The 20896-nt window shown below is 36.0% G+C and overlaps 1 protein-coding gene across 1 annotated transcript in view; it reads left to right on the forward strand.

The window, feature by feature from the left end:
- The window catches only part of LOC103476000 (probable ubiquitin carboxyl-terminal hydrolase creB), a 9128-nt gene extending 635 nt beyond the window's left edge, over positions 1-8493 (forward strand). Inside the window, exons 3-13 of the mRNA XM_008428014.2 lie at positions 1038-1140; positions 1244-1371; positions 1575-1645; positions 1748-1873; positions 5027-5122; positions 5234-5365; positions 5460-5591; positions 5712-5752; positions 6540-6577; positions 6675-8336; positions 8424-8493. Coding sequence (XP_008426236.2) covers positions 1038-1140; positions 1244-1371; positions 1575-1645; positions 1748-1873; positions 5027-5122; positions 5234-5365; positions 5460-5591; positions 5712-5752; positions 6540-6577; positions 6675-8336; positions 8424-8425 — 2531 coding nt within the window. The 3' untranslated portion in view covers positions 8426-8493. The remainder of the gene's footprint in view (positions 1-1037; positions 1141-1243; positions 1372-1574; positions 1646-1747; positions 1874-5026; positions 5123-5233; positions 5366-5459; positions 5592-5711; positions 5753-6539; positions 6578-6674; positions 8337-8423) is intronic.
- Positions 8494-20896: the final 12403 nt, after the last annotated feature.

The raw sequence follows: 20896 nt of genomic DNA on the forward strand, positions 1-20896 counted from the left end.
AGATAGATAGATAGATAGATAGATAGATAGATAGATAGATAGATAGATAGATAGATAGATAGATAGATAGATAGATAGATAGATAGATAGATAGACAGTCTTTCATTGGAGAAATTTATCCTGGAAGCAGGGGCAAAACCAGCAGTACAGCAATAAAACATATGTGGTGCATTGTTTAAACTGGCAAACCACCAGTTAGAAATGACATTAGACTTATAGACTTAGACATATTTTATTGTCATTGGACAAAGACGCAACAGTGAAATTGGAAACTATACATACACACTTATGGAGCGCTTTTCAAGTCCCTGAGAGACGCTTTTATATGAAATCATTGCCATTCATGCACACATGCTGTATGTGGCGTCTACTATAAGCCACAGAGATAATGCTGCCATGCCACTGGGTCCTCTGACCACTACTAGCAGACAAGGTGGGTGAAGAGTCTTCCTCAAGGACACAACGACAGAGATGGATAGGGGCTCAAGCTGATGACTCACCGATTGCAGGACAAAATCCTACCATCACCAGAAGATGAATCCCAAGGTCCTGAGTTGATACCGCTCCAATTTCTGAGGTTCTCTCCTAGCAGCTGGATCTATATTAAAGTGATACAAAACTATTTGTAAGCTGGGTTACTTCTCAAGGCAGATGGTGGCACTGGATTTTATTTCTGGGTTTAAGAGTAAATATATATGCGAAATATTCTTTTCAGATTTGTAAAAAAACAAAAAAACATGCTTCATTTTAACCATTATTTCAAAACTGCTCTTTACTTAAGTAAGAGCTGGACTTCAGCTCTTACTTAAGTAAAGATAGGTCATCAGTGTGGTTATTTCTGGACGACAAGCAGTAAATCTTTTTTCATTTTTTTAATATGAAAAACATAACTGAGAATTGACCTCATTCCGATATCAAAGAGTTGTTTCACTGAAAAAAGACTGTTTTATTAACATTTAATGCAACAGAACACCTTTGAGTAATTTCTGATTATGAATTCTGACATTTCATTTACATTTTCAATCTAAATCCTCCAGATGTTAAGTACCGCGGTTTGGTCAACCATGGAGCAACATGCTACCTGAACAGTGTGCTGCAGGTTCTGTTCATGACCGAAGAATTCAGAGAGGCTGTGATCAGGTTTTTTTTTGTTTTTTTTTTTTACAGATTTGTGTATTTACAATATGCCACAGGGAAATCTTGAAGGACTCTTGTGTATTTTATATTAATTTGTATTTTTTAGACTTACCAGTCCCAGTGAGGAATACATTGATCATCTTCTAAAAGGATTATTTGGAGAATTATTGAAACGGACAGAACTGCTGTCAGTAGATCCATATAGTATATTGAAAGCTCTGGGAGTCAACAACGGTACAGTATGAGATTAATCATGATGATCCCTTTTTACATTTCATTGTAAAATTATCTGGATGTTAATTGTAGTAATTATGTAATTATGCTATTTTCAGCTGATCACAATTAATGATTATGAATTAAAAATAGAACATTGTTTTATAATTTGTGGCTTTTTTTATTACACTCAAAAACATTTTGAATGTCTTGACTTCTCCCAGTGTGTGAACAACAAGATGCAGCAGAATACTTTGAGAGGATCTTAAGGAAAACTGGTGAAAATGCAGCAAAGGTACATTACATTTACCATTTCCAAATACTGTTTATAAGGCATAAGTATTAATTTATATGCATGGTTCTAAATACATACGTATGTGGTTTCTTTGTGTTTAAGATCTTTCATGGACGGCTGAGTCACAGGACTGAGTGTTTAAACTGTAAGAAAGTGACTGACAGTGAAGGTCCATTCTGGCATCTTCCTCTTGAACTGGAGGATTCATTTGGTGGAAACTACAGCGTGGTGAGAATCTGACAAGTTAATATTTTACTGTTGCAAGGGGTTAAAGTTCAAAGAAACTGACACTGTTTTTCACAAGAACAACATAAAACAGAGGATCCTTAATTGAGTAATTTTAACACTTGAAATAGTTATAACTACTCAAACTATTGTTGAAATAATTCTGTAAGAGTTAAATTAATAAATTAATGCCAATTCTGAAAAGGACCAACTAGACTTGGCATAGTGTTGATTTAACTCTGCAGAATTTGTTGTGTCCAAAGATAAAGGAACAAATGGATTTAACTGCAAGGAAAGTACATCTGCAGTAATGTGGTGCAATGTTTCCTTATCACAAAGTTTATTATAAATCAGGGCGTTATTTTTAAACTTCCTTATTGGCTGAATAACTGAACAAAGAACAGCAGTAAATGCACCACTTTACCATCCAAATACTGGAAATCCATAAAGATGGTTTTAATGGCTATTTAGTACTGAGCTGTCATTTTTCCTATTTAGCTTACAAATCTAAGTTGAAATTAAACTTTTTTAATCCAGCCTGGCAAAATCGGTCTCTTATGAAACTTTTTAACATTTTGAGACTTTGTGAGACAGCCCATAAAAACAATGCATAACTCTGTCATGAAAAGAACATGTTTTACACAGGTTTGCATGCAGATTGTTTTGTTTCAAATACTTGTTATATTATTACAAGTTTAATGAACAAATGCTCCATGGTCTGCTTTTGAGAGAGGGTTACTGAATTTGTGTGTCTAAGAAAATAAACTACAAACTGGATTCCAAAAAAGTTGGGACACTAAACAAATTGTGAATAAAAACTGAATGCAATGATGTGGAGATGGCAAATGTCAATATTTTATTCATAATGGAACATAGATGGCAGATCAAAAGTTTAATCTGAGTAAATGTAACATTTTAAAGAAAAAATATGTTGATTCAAAATGTTACTGTGTCTACAAAGTTGGGACAAGTAGCAATAAGTGGCTGGAAAAAGGAAATGAATATATAACAAACAGCTGGAAGACCAATTAACACTAATTAGGTCAATTGACAACATGATTGGGTATAAAAAAGAGCTTCTTAGAGTGTCAGTGTCTCTCTGAAGCTAAGATGGTAAGAGCATCACCAATTCCAACATTGTTGCGCAGAAAGATGGTGCAGCAATACCAGAATGGTGTTACCCAGTGTAAAATAGCAAAGACTTTTAAGTTATCATCATTAGCCATGTATAACATCATCAAAATATTCAGAGAATCTGGAACAATCGCTGCGCGTAAGGGTCATGGCCGTAAAACTCTACTGGATGCTTGTGATCTCTGGGCCCTTAAACGTCACTGCACCTCAAACAGGAATGCCACTGTCAAGGACATAACAGCCTGGGCTCAGGAATACTTCCAGAAAGCATCGTCAGTGAACACAATCCATCCGTCGCTGCCAGCTGAAACTCTACAGTGCAAAGAGGAAGCCATTTCTAAGCTCCACCAGCTCAGCCGTTTGCACTGGTCCAGGAGACATTTAAAATGGAGTGAGGCAAAATGGACAACTGTTCTGTGGTCAAATGAGTCACGATTTGAAGTTCTTTATGGAACACTGGGACGCCATGTCATCCGGACCAGAGAGGACAAGAATAACCCAAGTTGTTATCAACGCTCCATTCAGAAGTTTCATCACTGATGGTCTGGGGTTGCATGAGTGCTTGTGGCCTGGGCAGCTTGCATGTCTGGAAAGGTTCTAGAACAACATATGCTCCCATCTAGACGTCGTCTCTTTCAGGGAAGACCCTGCATTTTTCAACAAGATGATGCCAGACCATATTCTGCAGCAATCACAACATCATGGCTACGTAGGAGAAGGATCCGGGTATGAAATGTCCAGCCTCCTGTCCAGATCTTTCAACTATAGAGAACATTTAGCGCATCATAAAGAGGAATGTGCGACAAAGAAGGCCCAAGACGATTGAACAATTAGAGGCATGTATTAGACGTGAATGGGAGAGCATTCCTATTTCTAAACCGGAGAAACTGGTCTCTGTCCCCAGACGTCTGAAGAAGAAGGGCAGATGCCACACAGTGGTAAAAATGGTCTTGTCCCAACTTTTTTGGGATTTGTTGTCATAAAATTTTGAAACAGCACATTTTTCCTTTAAAATTATACATTCTCTCAGTTTAAACTTTTTATCTGTGATTTCTGTTCTATTGTGAATAAAATATTGACATTTGCCATAACCAATCGCTTTGACTCCTTCCAGTCTGGTTTTTGTGCTCACCACAGCATGGAGACTGGCCTTGTAAAAGTGTTCAATGACATCCATATAAATACAGACTGTGGAAGAACCACAGTGCTGGTTCTGTTGGACCTCAGTGCAACTTTTGACACTGTTGACCACGACATTTTACTGAATCGACTGGAGAGTTGTGTCGGACTCTCCGGTCCAGTGCTCAACTGGTTCAAGTCTTACATAAAGAACAGGGATTTCTTTGTTTCAATTGGAAACTTATCATCAGAGAGGTCAAAGGTCAGATGTGGGGTACCCCAAGGTTCAATCCTAGGACCCCTTATATTCAATATTTATATGCTCTCACTGGCTCAGATCCCTCAAGTCTTCTGGTTCTGCTCTGCATCCTCAGAACCAGAACCAAAACGAGGAGAAGCAGCATTCAGCTTCTATTCACCACAAATTTGGAACAAACTTCCAGAAAACTGTAAAACAGTTGAAATACTGAGGGCCTTTAAATCTCGACTTAAAACCCACCTGTTCAGAGTTGTATTTGAAACATAATAAGTTACAGATTTAATGATGGCTTTTGACTTAATGTAATGTTTTTATTGTTAATTGTATGTTGATGACTTTGTATTTTTGTTTTTGTTATGATGTAGAGCACTTTGAAATGCCTTTCTGCTAAAATATGCTAGACAAATAAAATTTGATTTGATTTTGATTCATATGTAGTATAAACATAATTTCTGTTCTGTGGGTAAAATCTAGACTACATGTACATTTTACATTAAGGCTATTTTTCTGTTTTTGACAGAGGTATTAAATATTGCCATATGTGATAGATGATTGTCTCAACATATAACTTGGTGAAATCAGTTAAAAGCTATTTTTCTTGTTGAGAGTTTTGTTCTAGACATAAATTCAGTTTCATTTTTTAGGAGAACGGCATCAAGATGTTTTTTACACCAACAATATTTGATGGAGATAACCAGATGTACTGTGACAGATGTGATGATAAAGTTGATGCTGCCAGAGTGAGTGAATATTCCAAATGATCAAATTACTCAATAGATGGTGAAATAATTAAAAACAGCAATATTTTAGGAATATTTTTAATAACTATGGACATCTGTGTTGTCCTTCAGAAATATGTAATAACTCGTCATCCAGATGTTTTGCTTCTGATGCTGAAGAGGTTTGACTTCAGCTATCAGTACATGTCTTACATCAAGATCAACCATATTGCTGAGGTTCCTCACACCATAGAGATACCAGAAGTAAAAATATCCAATATATTTTATTTAGTACTAGTCATAATGAGGAATTGTTGTTTTTTCTTTATTTTGACTAATATTCTTACTTGTTTATCAGAATCAGTCATATGAGCTCTATGCAGTTGTGGAGCATTTTGGTGATCTGAGAGGAGGACATTATCAGGCAGTGATCAAGTCTAAGGATGAAGGAGGCGAATGGTTCGTCTTTAATGACAGTTCAGTCACACAGGTAAAACTAATTAAAGTTGTTCTTTTAATCAAAGAATTATGTTCAACATTCAAGTTGTCAAAAATTTATTAAAGGAAAAGTTAAAGCCATATAAATCCTTTGTTTTTTTCCTTCTATCAGCTTGGCATGAATCCTTTCCCTGACAATGTCAGCGTTGTACCGTAAGTGTTCAATAGAGATGACTGTTGTTTTTATTATACTGCAAAAAAGAGCGCATCACAGATTTTCACCTTTTCATTTTCTTGGCATTGCAACCCCTTTACAAGAAGTAAATTAAAGATCACCTGAGATCAAATTCGACTTCAACACAATTTAACTCAAGCTTCTTTCACCAACAAAATATCAAAATCTTCACAGATATTTCTTAAAAATCTCAAATACACTCAGTTATTTAAGTATGTTGTTTCTTTGACACATTTCATATTTGCTTCATTTCTTGTTTAGAGATAAAATAAGACATTGGGAAGGTCTAGAGATAAAGATTACTCTCTGTGCTGTTGACCAAAGATAGATATAAGCTACTATAATGTCCTTTCTAAAGCCACCAGGCAGCTGTCTTATCTCTCCATGACCTTCTCTTAGCACACCACACTTAATGTTTGAGGTGCTGAATAAAGCAGCACCCCAAGGTGCTGAGCAATTTTGCTCTAATCATGTGTATGGTGTCCTAATTTGTTCCTCACCTGAAATTGCCTTTTCATTTTCTGTGGTTTTGATGTCTTGTTGCTCGGATTGCTTTATAACACAGTAATAACATTTGATGCAAGATAAAGCAAAAATACTACTCCATTACACTGTGCTGCAAACACGGAGTTATTTTTGTTTATGATGAAATTGTCAAAATGTTTAATGGGATTATTACTAGGGTTGCGGGTGGATGGTTGCAATTTATTGGTTTAGTTAATTGGTTGTATATAACAGTTGTCCTTAATTTATTTTTTCTTCTAGGTCCAGCACTGCCTATCTTCTATTTTACAGAAAGAAAGGTGAGAATCAACATATTGAATAAAATTGTTCCACTTTTTAAAAAGTATATTGGATTAATTCACAAAATGTCTCAATTTAAAATGTTTTGTGTTATAGTTGCAGATTGTGTCATCAGTGGCCTGTGCTCAGTCAGAGATTCCAACCCAAACATCTTTCAGGACCAAAGTCAAAAGGAGAATCTGCAGCTGGATAACAGCACAAAAACACTTGATGAGAATATTTCTGATAAGGAGGGAAAAATTGTTCACATGTCCACTGAAGCTGAGCCTGAGGTCAGGAATCCTGAAAAGAGAGAAATAAATGAGTCAGAGGAGATCAATCCATATGAACAGAGATTACCTGAAGAACAAACAGGCAGAGAGAGACAGAGTGAAAGGTTCAGTCAGGATGAGACAAAATATCCTCCAGACATAACAATGGAGGATGCAGAGGAGCAGGAGGAAAACAGAAATCAGCTCAATAGAGAAGATCAAATTCAGGGTCTAGTTGCTGGAGAAACAGAACCAACAAAGTTTGGAAATATGCAGACAGACAATAATTATGATGATCATGTAGAAAGTGCGGAACCTGTAGCATTACAGGAAAACCTCTGGGAACATCAGATATTACCAGAGGAGGTGAAGAGGAAACACGAGACAGAAAACAGCAACACACTGATCACAACATCAGAGGAAGCAGGCACTGCTGATGAGGCAGAATACAACAAACTGTTGGCAACCAAACATTTGAGATATAATTATAATCAAGCAGAAAATGCTGCACTTAATAAACTAGAAAAAACAGAAGAAAATGAACAGATTGGTGAGGAGGCCAGTGATTTGAAAGAAAACCTTTCTACACAAGATAATGACAATATACCACAAAGTTTACTGAATCCAGATGAGAACCATCCTGATAATAAACACCAAAGGAGAAAGGAAATGACAGTCGATGTTTCTAAAACACAACCACAAGAAACAGAGGGCATTGATAAAACTCATTTTCATAAAGACAGGCCAAAGGTAGATAAAAGTGGAAAAAGCAAACAAAAGGATGAACAGAGTCAGATAAGAGGAAAGAGAAATAGATCAGATCAGGGAAAGAGAGAGAATCAAGATCACACTGACAGGACAGGAGAGAATCAAGTGGAAGCGTATTCTGACAGTCCTCAGCCTTACCATGATGAAGGTGCAGAAGTCATAAAGAAGAAACACACTAAAAAAGTCCAAACTAGTCATGATGCACAAAATGAACTTGATTTGAAAAAAAACAGAAAAAATAAAAATTATAAGATGGCAGCAACACTGATAGGAAACCAGGAGGCTGATGGAGACGAAGAAACAAGACAAGAAAACTTTCAGAGTTACAGAAATAAAGGATCAGAGGACGCTGAGGTCAGGAGACCAGGTTCAAATCAGGCTGCACTTGAGCGCAAAACCATAGAAGAAGATATTAGGGAGTTTTCTCCTAGTGGTAAAGATAAAACTAAATTAATGATAAAAACAATTACTGAGGAAACCAGAACTGTTAACAACAGCAATAACAGAAAGCAAATTAAAAATAAAAATGAAGGAAATGTTGACTTGGAGCGTGGTAATTTGCCTTCTGCAAAAGAAGAGACAACAATCCTCTCTGAGCCTCTTTTACTTGAGCAACAAAATCCCACATCAAAGAAAACCACCAGAGGGGCAAAAGAAGACGAATACAGGCTGAACATTTCCTCTGATACTGATCTTGAAGCACAACAAAAAAGGCATGACATAAAGAAGAAACGTTCATGTAGGTGCACCTGTGTACTTTTCTGAACGCAAAGCAAGGAAGCAACAAAAAAGTGACACTGTTTTTTTTTTTTTTTTTCATTCCTAGGACATGGAAAATGCAGATCAGGACTCAAATGAAAAAACATCAGAAACGTTTTAATAGCAGTCAGTATTTTCTGGTCCTTAAGTTGTGCTGTAGGCCTTTATAAGTCTGGATACATGGAATTACAAAGATTTGGTGAAAGATTGTTGTTTTTCTTACCAAATAAAAAATTAACATATCTTAAAAATAATATCAGCTAAATTTGATGTTTTTCATAAATTATTCGTTGTTGGTTTTATTTGTCAATGTTAACATCTGTGCACCATTTCCATTTTAACTTTTATTTCTAACATTGTGTTCTGTAATAAATTGTGTAACAAATGTAACAGATTACTTTCTTTTTTTTATTAACTTCCCATATTGTTTCCTACACAACAGCTACATGAGATTATTCAAAGCAATAAAAAGCATAGTAGTACAGACTACTGTTTTGATTAGCCCTTACATTTGAATAGTTGTGGACAGAAATTTTGCATTTGATGCAACACCTGCAATAATTATTTGAAAACTGATATATTGATACTATGACAACTGATAATGAACTGATAATATTTTATATTTATATTTTATTTTATTTTTTTTTCCAGTGGTGGACAAAGTACTCAGCAATAATACTTGAGTAAAAATATGGATACTTATGGTCAAATATTACTCAACTACAAGTAATAGTTGCTCATTCAAAAGTTTAATTACTTTTCAAAATACTTAAGTAGTGAAAGGTACACCCAACCAGGGTGGGGGGAGGTGCATCGAAAGGAGAGCAAAAGTTCAACGGGAACAAAACTGTATAACTCAGTCCAAAACACAAATAGTCCAAAAGGACGACCAGGGTGGAACCTGCCCCAAACAGTCTGGGAGCCAGCCACGGCGCAGCAGGCAGACCCCTAGAGGTGGGTCCGGGGGGTTCTGGTTCTGGGGATGCAGACAGTACACTTTAAATTGTGCTTTAATACAATTTAAATTAAAATACACTAAGCACAACATTTGTTGTTCCAAAATGTCACACTTTAAGTTAACTAATCCTAAGTGGACTTTAAGTATACTTATGATAGGTAGTATACTTGCTACAATTTGACAAACTTAGTATACATTTTTCACCAGGGTAGTCTTAGTTTGGGTTTTATTTTTAAAGTTTGTTCTGGATTACCTGAACTCAGCTTCTCTTCTTAGCTTTTATACAATATTCAGCTACTAAGTCTGAATTTGAGTGTTTTACACACAACATCATAAAATGTTTGTCCTCCATCGGCAATGATAAACTGCTACATATTGTTAGCCCTCTGGGTGGCGCTCTGACTCACATTGCTGAATTAATGTAAACACTAATTCCAAGGAGAGACGACATGTTTTTGGTCTCAACATCATTAACATGTACAATTACTGTTAAGAAATGGTTTAGAGGTTCTGTATGACTAAAAATTGTTTATTGTTTTAGAGTTACTTTCTTTGTTTGTGCTGACATGAGGAATATTCAATAATCTGCATTCATCAAACTGATTTTATAAATAAAAGTACAGAATTATTTACTTGGACTAAACCATAAATGATTGTGTCTGATGACTTGGAGGCTCTTTCCAAAAGCTCTATCTTGTATCAGTGTTGCAGAGTGAAAGTGAAAGTTATTCTATTTTAATTATTTCAGCTCTTATTTCCTGAATTGTTGACAGGATTATCTCAAGGAATCTTATCTTCTCATTAGCTGCTGTCTCTCTTCCAAAATCCCAAGCCTGAATTAAATAATGTTTTAAACTTTATATTTTTTATTATCATCTCTGATAGAAAGAAATGTTGTCCTGTAAGCCTATATTGTAAAGAGTCTGTTCTTAAGTGTTTTGGCAACATATTTCAGCATATCAACATACACTGACCAGATAATTAGAAATTACCATATAATTTTTAATCATACCCTGCTAAGATCCAGCAACTTTTACTTTTTTTCTTTCATTTTTAAGCCACGCCTTTAACAAAAATGAAAGTAAATAGGTTCTGTCATATATAAGTCCAGCTCCCGGCTCCTAGGTCACTTCACATTACAGCTTTAATCCCAGAGCAGAGTTTAAAGTCATCAAAAGAAGAAGCCATGGTTTGCCAGGTCATCTTATGTTTTGAACAGAACTTTAAAAAACCGATCGACGTGTGTAAAGAAGAAAAGAAACCTAAGCAAATTTTTGTGAAGTTTCTAATGGACAAAAAAGAGCAGCTACGCCGTGACAAATCCATCCATCCAGGTCGTCAGTCTGTCGCAGGGCAATACAGAGACACACAACCATGCACGCACACACACAGGGGTGTGTTTTTTCAGGTCATTTACCGCCAAGTGATCTTGACAAAGACCTTAACAATGTATCTATTTAAACTGGGGAACATTTAGGGAAAACCCTATTTATGTGGAAAGATGAAATTAGTTTTATTTTAATTCTTCCTGCTCTTATTTCCTGAAATGTTGACAGGATCATCTGGAGGAATCTGCTGCCTGTCTCCCAAAACTTCAACCCTGAATTAAATAACGTTTCAAAGAATTTACTTAATATTTGTTCCTACGTTTTTGGCAACATATTACAGTATTTCAACACACACTGACTGATGATACCTTCATACTTTTCACATTCACAGCTCAGTAGACAAATTGGGGTTAAGTACACAGGGGTACATCGACATGTGGCAGGAGGAAGCTGGAATCGAACCTACAACCTTCCAATAACAAAACAACTACTCTACCCACAGAGCCCCACAGTAGCCCCAACTGATGTGTGTATATTTCATTCAGAGACATTATAAGAGGCATTGGAAACAATGTGGTCAAATGAATTTGATAAACTACTGAATGTTGAATGAGCAACATTTTCACATTTTATAACTTAGTAGATTCTGAGGTATTTGGGCCGCGTTTTTATTGAAAGGGGTTCAGCTTTACATGTGTTATTCAAAGACGGACTCTGATGTGATAACGGCATCTGTTTGGATTTTCCATCTAGTTGGTTTCTGTGAATATTTATATTCAATAGAATGAACATAAAATAAATGCATCAGTGTGATTGGATCATGATATCCCAGCAGAGTTTGTTTACATCAGTATATGTATTTCATGTTCAGGGTCAGTTTAAGCTCCTCTTTTTCTTGGTGCTTCATCACTGGGTCTTTTTTCATTCTTCTCCTCTGTTGTTAACTAGTGTCATGGTGATGGTACAAGCAGCACTACATGTGTATGCATGGTGGGACTAACTTCTAGAAATATAAGCATCTGTCTGGTGACTGATAAAAATAGCTGGTTGTGCAACATTTTTGATCATCTTAATTAACATCTGTGAAGAATACATATGAAGACATTTAAAGGAAGAATTTAAGAAAAATATAAATGTGTTGAATTAGGGATATTTTTTTGTTTATTATTAAATAATAATTCAATACGTGATTAAATGCAGTGAATTGCAAAAAGTAAAGGTTTGCACTAATTTTACATTTTAATTATAATTTTTAGTTTTCTGATTACCAGTAATAAACTTGAATTATCAACCAAATATTTTCGAGATACGTTTCTTTTTCATTGTTTCTGGAATTGCTTTCCGAGTCATTTTCCACTACGTTTATCCAAACAGCAATTTGTGTATTCATCTGTGGTTTTATCATTTTAGACTGGATCTAATTGTTAATTTGAACACATTACATATCTGAGTTGATCTTAGTATCCATTTGCAAATAATGTGTTGGAAGTGAGCAGCACACAGAAGCTAAAGAACCTGGAGAAGTTCATTTAAAAAGATGTACTGCAAAACGAGCTTATTTACAATACTTATATGTTTTCTAACTGCGTCTATAAATATCCTGGATCACCCACAGAAGATTCTGACTGATATCTCCAGGTCCAGTGTAATAAATCTCACACCATTAAGGCAGCCGAATAATAATTATGCTATTTGTTATTATAGCAGCCTAATAACATGGCTGCTTTGCAGTAAGGCACGTTTTTATCAAAAGGACACATGTACTGTGTCACTCTGACCTGGAAAGTCAGGAAAGAATTCAGATTTGCAGAGACGTGGAAATAATAATCTAAATGTTCCAGCTCTGGACGATTCCAGCCAGGAGATCAGACAAAGAGCAAACTGGATTGTTTGAGAACTCCACACATGGGAGGTAATGAATAACTGGCTGGAAAATAATAAAACTAACTTTCAATAAAGTTATGAAATAATGTTTTGTAACATAAAATGGACTCTAACTACAAATGTATGCAGCTTCCCAAGCTAACTACATGTGAAAACAATTCCCTGTTTTCAAATAATATGTTGAATCCCCAGCAGTTTCCAGATTTTTATTATGAAAATCCAGTATATATTTTAAATGTAATTCAATCACAAAAATAGTACACTCAAACTGTAATGATAAAGACTGCACTGATACGGCTTTTCTTCACAGCAGCGTTGCAGAAACGATTTCTGCTGCTTAGCCACTGCTGAAATAAACAGACAGTAAGAGACACTTCCATGACTGCAGAGAGAGGGAGTCAGACAACAGCAGCTTTCTCTTTCACTTTGCAACTAAAACATTTCATTCAGCTGATAAACAACACTGCATAAAGTCATGAAAGCTCACAAGTTGGAATTTAGTTCATATCAATTCTCTTAAATCAGTTATGACAGCTGCAAGTTTTGGAGATGTTGGGATTTCAGAGGGACTAGTGACCAGATACCCTGCCAGCATGCCTAGGTGGGCCCCATGTGGGGAAAAGGAGGGCAGACCAGATGGGCCCCATATGCGTCCCATATGGGTTTGTCCGCGGGTTCCACGGTGGCCCCACATGGGTTTGTTTACCCATGTAGGGCCACAGCCCACATGGGCCCTACATGGTGTTGGGCCCACATGGGTTTGACCATTAAGGGCCCACATAGGGCCCTCGTAGGCTATGGCCCTACATGGGCAAACCCATGTGGGGCCACCGTGGAACCCACGGACAAACCCATATGGGACCCATATATCAGCCCTCTTTTTCCCCACATGGGGCCCATCTGCTGCTTTTCTTTTCTTTTACAATGTTATTTCAAATATCCAAACTAAAATGCATTTTAAACTGCAATTACAGACACAGATAGATATTTCAAATGCCATAGAGATTTACAACCCCTGTCCTCTCTAACAGTGAGGGCAACAGAAAGCAAAAGAATGTGATATAAATGTTTTTCTTATGCTTGGTGTCCCATAACAGGAAGAAAGATCAAAATGCGAGCTTAGGGGAATTCAGGTGTCACTAAAGAAAACATTATCGGCTTCAGGTTTTCAACAGGCAAACAAAATGAAACAAAAACTAAGTGAGGAGCTGGAAAGTACCTAAAACTACTTGACTCATCATGTTTAGTTTCTGTTAGTCTCCTATGGAAGGAAATACTAGTCTAGGTTCAGTGCAAATCTTTGAAAAATAAGATAGTTTGTTAATTATGACAATTTTCCAGTTACAATTAAGTGACAAAAATTACATTTAAAATTTGAATATTATACCAGAACTTAAAAAAATACTAAACATAACACAAAAATGTTGGCTTGATAAAAAGATTAATAAGCACTGACTCCACCATCTCCCCGAAACCTGCTTTTCTTCATTCTACTGGCAATAGCTAATGATGTGGAAGGAAACATAATTATCACCCAACATTTAGTTTGAACCACTGAAGAAGACAAAGATACGTCTATGTTTTTAATGTTTTTTATGTCAAACTCTGACTCTCCTGATGTGAAGGTGAGAGCAGAAATAGAGACTTGAGGAACAGGTGACATTCTTCAAATCTGTCAATTTTTATTTTTGAGAACAAAAACTGTAAACCGTAGTCAAAACTTCCTGGTTGTAGTAAAACCTCCATGTGGTTTTCTGCTGCTGTAGCTCATCTCCTTCAACATCTAGTTCATTCTGAGATTATGTTCTGCACAAATTTTATGTGAGCTACTGTGTTTCCATTTTTAAATCTAAAACCGGTCTGTGCACTCTCTTCTAACACCACTGAGGTACTTTTATCCACAGCTGCTGTTCTCTTATTTGAACTCATTTTCTCTAAACAGAGAGGAAAGTGTGCATGAAAACCTCAGTAGTTTCTAAAATACTCTTTCCAATCAGTCTGGCAACAAGAAGCCATGATCCAAGGTCGCTGAAAATAACTTTTCCTCATTCTGACGATGACTTTGAACTTTATCAGTTCACCTTAAATGCAAACAGGTGAGTGTTTCATACAGAGCTGCTGCCAAGTTATTGACTCTTCAGTAGGAAAATAACAGAAACTAAACATCATCAGCCAAGTATTTTAGGTACTTTCCAGCTCCTCATTCAGTTTTTGTTTCATTTTGTTAGTTGAAAACCTGAAGCCAACATTGTTTTCTTTAGTGACACCTGAATTCCCCTGAGCTCACATTTTGTCCTTTCTTCCTGTTATGGGACACCGAGCACTAGCAAAACTTTAGTATCTCGTTCTTTTGCTTTCTGTTGTCCTCACTGTTAGAGATGACAGGGGTTGTAAATCTCTTTGGCATTTGAAATCTATATTGTGCCTGTCATTGCAGTTTAAAGTGTATTTTAGTTTGGATTTAGACTTTTTTTACATTTACAGCTACATTTAAGAAGATTCTTGACAGATTCTTTTTTGAAATAATATTGTAGAAGAAAAAAAAAGACAGTGGATGTTTATCTCAGTTTTGATAATAGATTTTTACAATTTCTTTGTAAAAGAAAAAAATGTCTGGTCACTAGTCCCTCTGAAACCCCAACATCCCCAAAACTTGCAGCTGTCATAAATGAATTAAGAGAATAGATATTAGATTAATCATAATTTGTGAGCTTTCATGACTTTATGCAGTGTTGTTTAACAGCTGCTGTTTTCTGACTCCCTCCACTGAGCTTAAAAGAAATCCAGCTGCACAGGACTTCTGGGGAATGTTCTTTACAAATCCCAAGCTAATGATTTAAATGTAAAACCCGTTTTAGAAAAGCAACTGAAACCATCAACTGCCTTTGTTTTGCCAGTGCTTGCCCTGGCTTGATAAACTTGTTTAACTGCATAAAAAGCAGTAAAGAGGGTGTTTTTTCTTCAATGCAAATGTTGGCTTTGTGATGCCAGGACTGATGTTCGACAATTCTGAAAGGGTTTATTGGGTTAGGGCAGAAACTACAAAGAAACTGCAAAGTACCCAATCTCTTTTAAACCAAATCTCTAGTTAGGTTGTTTTCAACTAAACAACCTAATAAGATTTCACTAAACCTTTAAACTGTTCTGGGTTCGATTCCCAGCCCCGGTCTTTCTGCATGGAGTTTGCATGTTCTCCCTGTGCATGTGTGGGTTTTCCCTGGGTACTCTGATTTCCTCCCACAGTCCAAAAACATGGCTGTGAGGTTAATTGGCCTCTCCAAATTGCCCATAGGTGTGTGTGTGTGTATGTGCATTGTTGTGTGTCCTGTGTGTCTCTGTGTTGCCCTGCGACAGACTGGCGACCTGTCCAGGGTGACCCCGCCTCTCGCCCGGTACGCTAGCTGGAGATAGNCACTGAGGGACAAGGGTGTAAGAAAATGGATGGATGGATGGATGGATGGATGGATGGATGGATGGATGGATGGATGGATGGATGGATGGATGGATGGATGGATGGATGGATGGATGGATGGATTAAATGAGGGTCTCAAGGAAAGTGAGATTACTTGGTGCAGCAATAAGAGCAATAAGTTAGAAAATTGAACTCTGTGTTAGGATTTAATTCATGTTGATCATTTATTAATTTGTTCAGAGCAGCTGCTGTTCAGGAAGATCTACTTTCTACCTCTCAGAGTGCAATAAAACCCCCTCCTACTCTGAGATGTTGAGTGTAAATAAGTTAATATGAGTTTCTGTTTTCAGGTGCTATAATTTGATCAACATGAATTTAATAGCATTTACTACAGATCAGTTCACTAACTGAAGCCGCTCTCTGCAGCAACAGTCTGGTCTGGATGTTTTGTGTATGTTTGTTTTGTTCAACATGAACCATTTTCTCTGACCTCATCAACGTTAACATGTTGATGTGTTGAAATTGGTCTAATTATTCTGCCACTTTATTATTCTTTTGATATTAAAATATTTTATCCAGACATGTTTTGAGTTCTGGGGGGTGTTTTTATATATATTTTTTATTTCTTGCTATGAAAATTATTGCAGCTCAAAAAGTAACAATTTCTAGTGAGTGAAATGCATCAGAAACAAATATAACAATTAAGTTAATCATCTCACAGTAGATTCTGAACAACAGTAGCGATCATAGAAGCACAGAGGATTGAGTTATAGGTCATTATTTCATCCTCATATTCTTGGATTCCCTGACACATTCTGTATTACTGGATTAAACAGGAAACATAGTCACTGCAGACATGAAGACTTTCAGACTCAAAGAGCAACAGCGCCTCCCAGTGGTCAGTAAAACTAAGGGTTTCTGCAACTTGGACCTTTTGTGGACCATTATTGTTGAAGTAAACCAGTGGAAATACAAAAAATGAGTTGTTACCTTGTGTGATTATTTATGTTTGACTTCAATATTTTAACCAAGTTAAATATGTCTGTTCAAGTTTGTGTTTTCATTATGACCTATGACTCCTGTCCTTTCACAGCTACAGGTTTCCTAACTTCAAACACAACAGACCACATTCTGTGGTGTTGAGACAAGAACATGTATTCATACAAGTTTTCATTTACAATAAACTGAAAACCTGCACATAATAAGTGATAAAATAAAATATTAAAAAACTGTAAACTAAAACAGCTAACTTTCAGTGAATATTTTATTCAGCTAAATGTATTCTTAGACAGTAAATGCTGCTATAATCTATTAATATAACACCGCAAGCATTCAGATGAGTTGGTTTTACATAATTATAACTCAGAACCACGCGCGGAGCTATAGGGGGCTGGGACGGGGCAGTTGGCCCAGATGGGTGCCTATGGGGGCCCCGGGTCTGGAAGTGCCAGGGAGGGAGGAATTGTTTCAAGTCGCTTTAATGTCTAATTATAAACGGAGAAAGTGCGCCCTCGCCTGTTCAGAAAGGTGTATGTAATGTTAAAGTTACTCTCCCTCAATGGAATATTCAGTCCCGGTCATTGGGCCTGTCCGACGCTGACTTGTTCCGCTAGTGCTCAGAATATCAAACTGTTCTGTCAGGTTTCCTTCAGTCGCTGCAGAAGAAGAAGAAGTGCTGTTTATATTCAGTACTTAAATTATTGAGCAAAACAGCCTCAGCTGTTTGATCGCAACAAGAACACATCTAGAACACATAAACTCCATGATAACCAAATAATACACATCAGTCATGGTTCAGACTTACCTTTAAAACCTTTGTTGTCCTTTCTGAAAACTTATCAAGCTAACGATTAAATAATAATTATCTTAGATATAATAAAATCATGACATTAGTCAAATAAATAAATTGCAAAACTCAAAATTTTTAGAGCAGCATCTCTCAGATGCTCAGCAAACAGGAATATTTCAACTACTTAGGACCAAACACTACATAGTTAAAAATAAAAGCAGAAATATATATATATTGTTTTTCCTTTATCTTACACATGAATTTTCCACAAGAAATGTATATATTGTGTTTTGCCTTTTCCTCAAAACATGGAAAATCCAGAAGTGTGACTCCATATGAAACACATGTTCTGTATGAGTGTTTACACGAAAAATAATAAAGCCAGGAGTTTATTTCCTGATAAATTTGCTAAGCTTCAGCTCATTGATACACTGATCATAAGTCACCATCTTTGTTGAAGCCATTAGAGTGGCATCAACATATATATTTCTGCTTTTACTTTTAAAGATGTTTTGGTCCTCCAAGCATATTATGATTTTCCCTATTTTGAATATAAATGATATAAGCTGAAGCTTTTTATTATGAAGTTCTTATTTATTAAGATCTACCTGTACAGCTTGCACATACAGTCAAAAGTACAAATTTGTAGAACTAAATCAGGTTCCCACATTAACATGCAACCCCAAACCTACAGGAACTGCTGATTGTGAACCTTTTAACATCTGAAATCTACAGCAGATTTCAGATATTAGACCTGTGACCTTTTGCAAATGTCACAGAAAATTTTGAACATCTATAATTGGCAACAATAACACCGAATTATCCGAACCAACTATTTTTGTAATTATTTGAAATATTTGATTCTGTTCATGGTCATTTAGGTTTGGAATTTATGAAATTCTGTTTCTTAGATGATTAGAAAGTAACATGAGACTCAATAAAAATGTTATTATCAAATTAGATATTTCCTTTGTCATAATATTGATTAATCTGGTGTTTATCAAATAGTGATTTAACACTAGTATTTTTCATTTAAAATAAAGTTTGGTTCATAACTGTAAACAGTAAAATGTTTTAACTTAAACAGCCACCTCAGATGCAATCTTATTTTGACTGAACCTGTCACTGACTGGCTGACTGTTTCAGTAGACACCATCTTTAGAGCTGGTGTCTATGTATGTGGCAACATGTTTTGCTGTGTGGTGATGCCGTAAGCTTGATGTTCTGTGGTACACCACAATCTCTCCTTTCTTGCAGCTGAAAAATGGAAGATGAAGTTCTCATGCATTTCTATTGGGCCACCTATTGGGCTTGTAAGTGTGCATCAGGTTTACTGGTAAGTCGGAAATGAGAGATATTAGAATATAATTTTCTTTAAAATCTTCTTGTTGTTAGTTCATTGTACCTTTACACTTTGGGATATTTTGTGTTGTAAAATGTATCTGCAGAACTTTCAGACTAATATTTTCCATTAACATATCTTATCCATGACGGTAAATACCAATCCTGCATATCACACCACCTTCAGGGAAATCACCATAAATTTCCATTGCTTTATCTGCTAAGTTTCTCCTGGCAACTGAAGGAAGCTAGATTATTAAATAATGATGATATGCTTAACAGGTCTAATTATGGCTGTTGGTTTCTATTGCTCTCACTCTACCTGCTTCAGATGTGATCCGACAAGCAAACAGAAACCATGACGGTTACACAACAACAAAGCCAGGTAAGTTAGGTAGTTTCCAGTAATCGTTTGGTTGGTGCCAAATGGGAACATTTACAATAAGGAAATACATGTTAGGGGAAGTAAAGCAGGCTGCTTGTGCCAAATTTAACATTTTCTTACCCGTAAGGAAGTATTGTCTTCCAATTTTCCAACTTAGGGAAGTGTTCTTCTTTGTGAATTTCCAACTTATAACATTCAAGATGTTTAGGTCAAATTTTATTATTATTATTATTTTTTTTTATATATATGTAATTTAGGTTGGAGCAGCCCATATTTGTTATAGAACTGAATCAGTAAAGATCTCAGTAATAAAAACAAAAGAAAGAACACGAATACCTGTCAGTGCAGAGATTCATTCATATGAGTCATTTTGATATGAGATGTTATAATAATGTAAAAAGGAGAACAAATAAAATTGAACTTTGGTTCACTACACGTGGCTGTATAATGAAAACATCAGGATTAAATAAAGTTGATGAATATAAAAGAAATAAAGACTTATTTGAAATGGGAACAGTGTGACTGAAAGCTAACTTTGAAAGACAATTAATCAATTCGAATCGATTGTGAGTGGATCAATCAATCCCTTTTTATTTCTGTTCATTTATTCATTTTTGAAATAGATATTTGTATGATTTGTGCTATTCAATTTAACATCTATCTGTTCTTCTTTTCTCACTTTCTGTGTTATTTCTGTGTAGGATTCTCCAGTTGTGTCTCAGGATTCTGCTGCGCTAATGTTTATTTTAATGCTCTAATAAGACGAAAAGATTATTAACAGACAAACATTTGGAGAAAATAAATTTTGAAAATATTTCTCAACTAGTTAAAAACAAAATCCTCTTTACAAGATGCATAAAAGCCACGAGATTCAAATAAGGTCACATGTTTTTTTCTTTTTACAAAAATAAAATAAAAGTCTGGAAATCCCGCACACTTTGGTTTCACTTTGCTTTTTGAAAGGCTGCAGTGCAACGAATGAAAATAAGACAGCCCACTTGTCATTCAAACACCTGAGCGTTCAAATAAGTCACAGCAAACGAAGCATCAAGCAGCAGCTGAGACAAAGCCAACATGTGCAGAACAGACCAGATCGTCATTTGCTCCAACAATGGAGAGGTCAGCTACCTGAACACTAAAGGTCCTTTGGGGCAGATGACCGTCCTCGAGCTGAAGAAATACGTGGTGAAGACTTTCCCTAAATCAGGTAAATACTTGACTGGAAACTTATAAGATTTGCAAAACGTTATTATAGAATGGCTTAGATGCATATCCAGACTGAAACACAGTTTACATTAAATGCGTAAGGGATTCCTGATTACTTATTTCTTTTTAATATTTACACACAATATCCATATTTTTGTGTGCAAAAATGCAGTGAAGCTTCAAGTGTATCTCCTGTTAGATTCCTCTGATAAACTAATCAAACTTTTGTTGACATTT

The sequence above is a fragment of the Poecilia reticulata genome, linkage group LG14, assembly GCF_000633615.1.
Source record: "Poecilia reticulata strain Guanapo linkage group LG14, Guppy_female_1.0+MT, whole genome shotgun sequence".
NCBI lineage: Eukaryota > Metazoa > Chordata > Actinopteri > Cyprinodontiformes > Poeciliidae > Poecilia > Poecilia reticulata.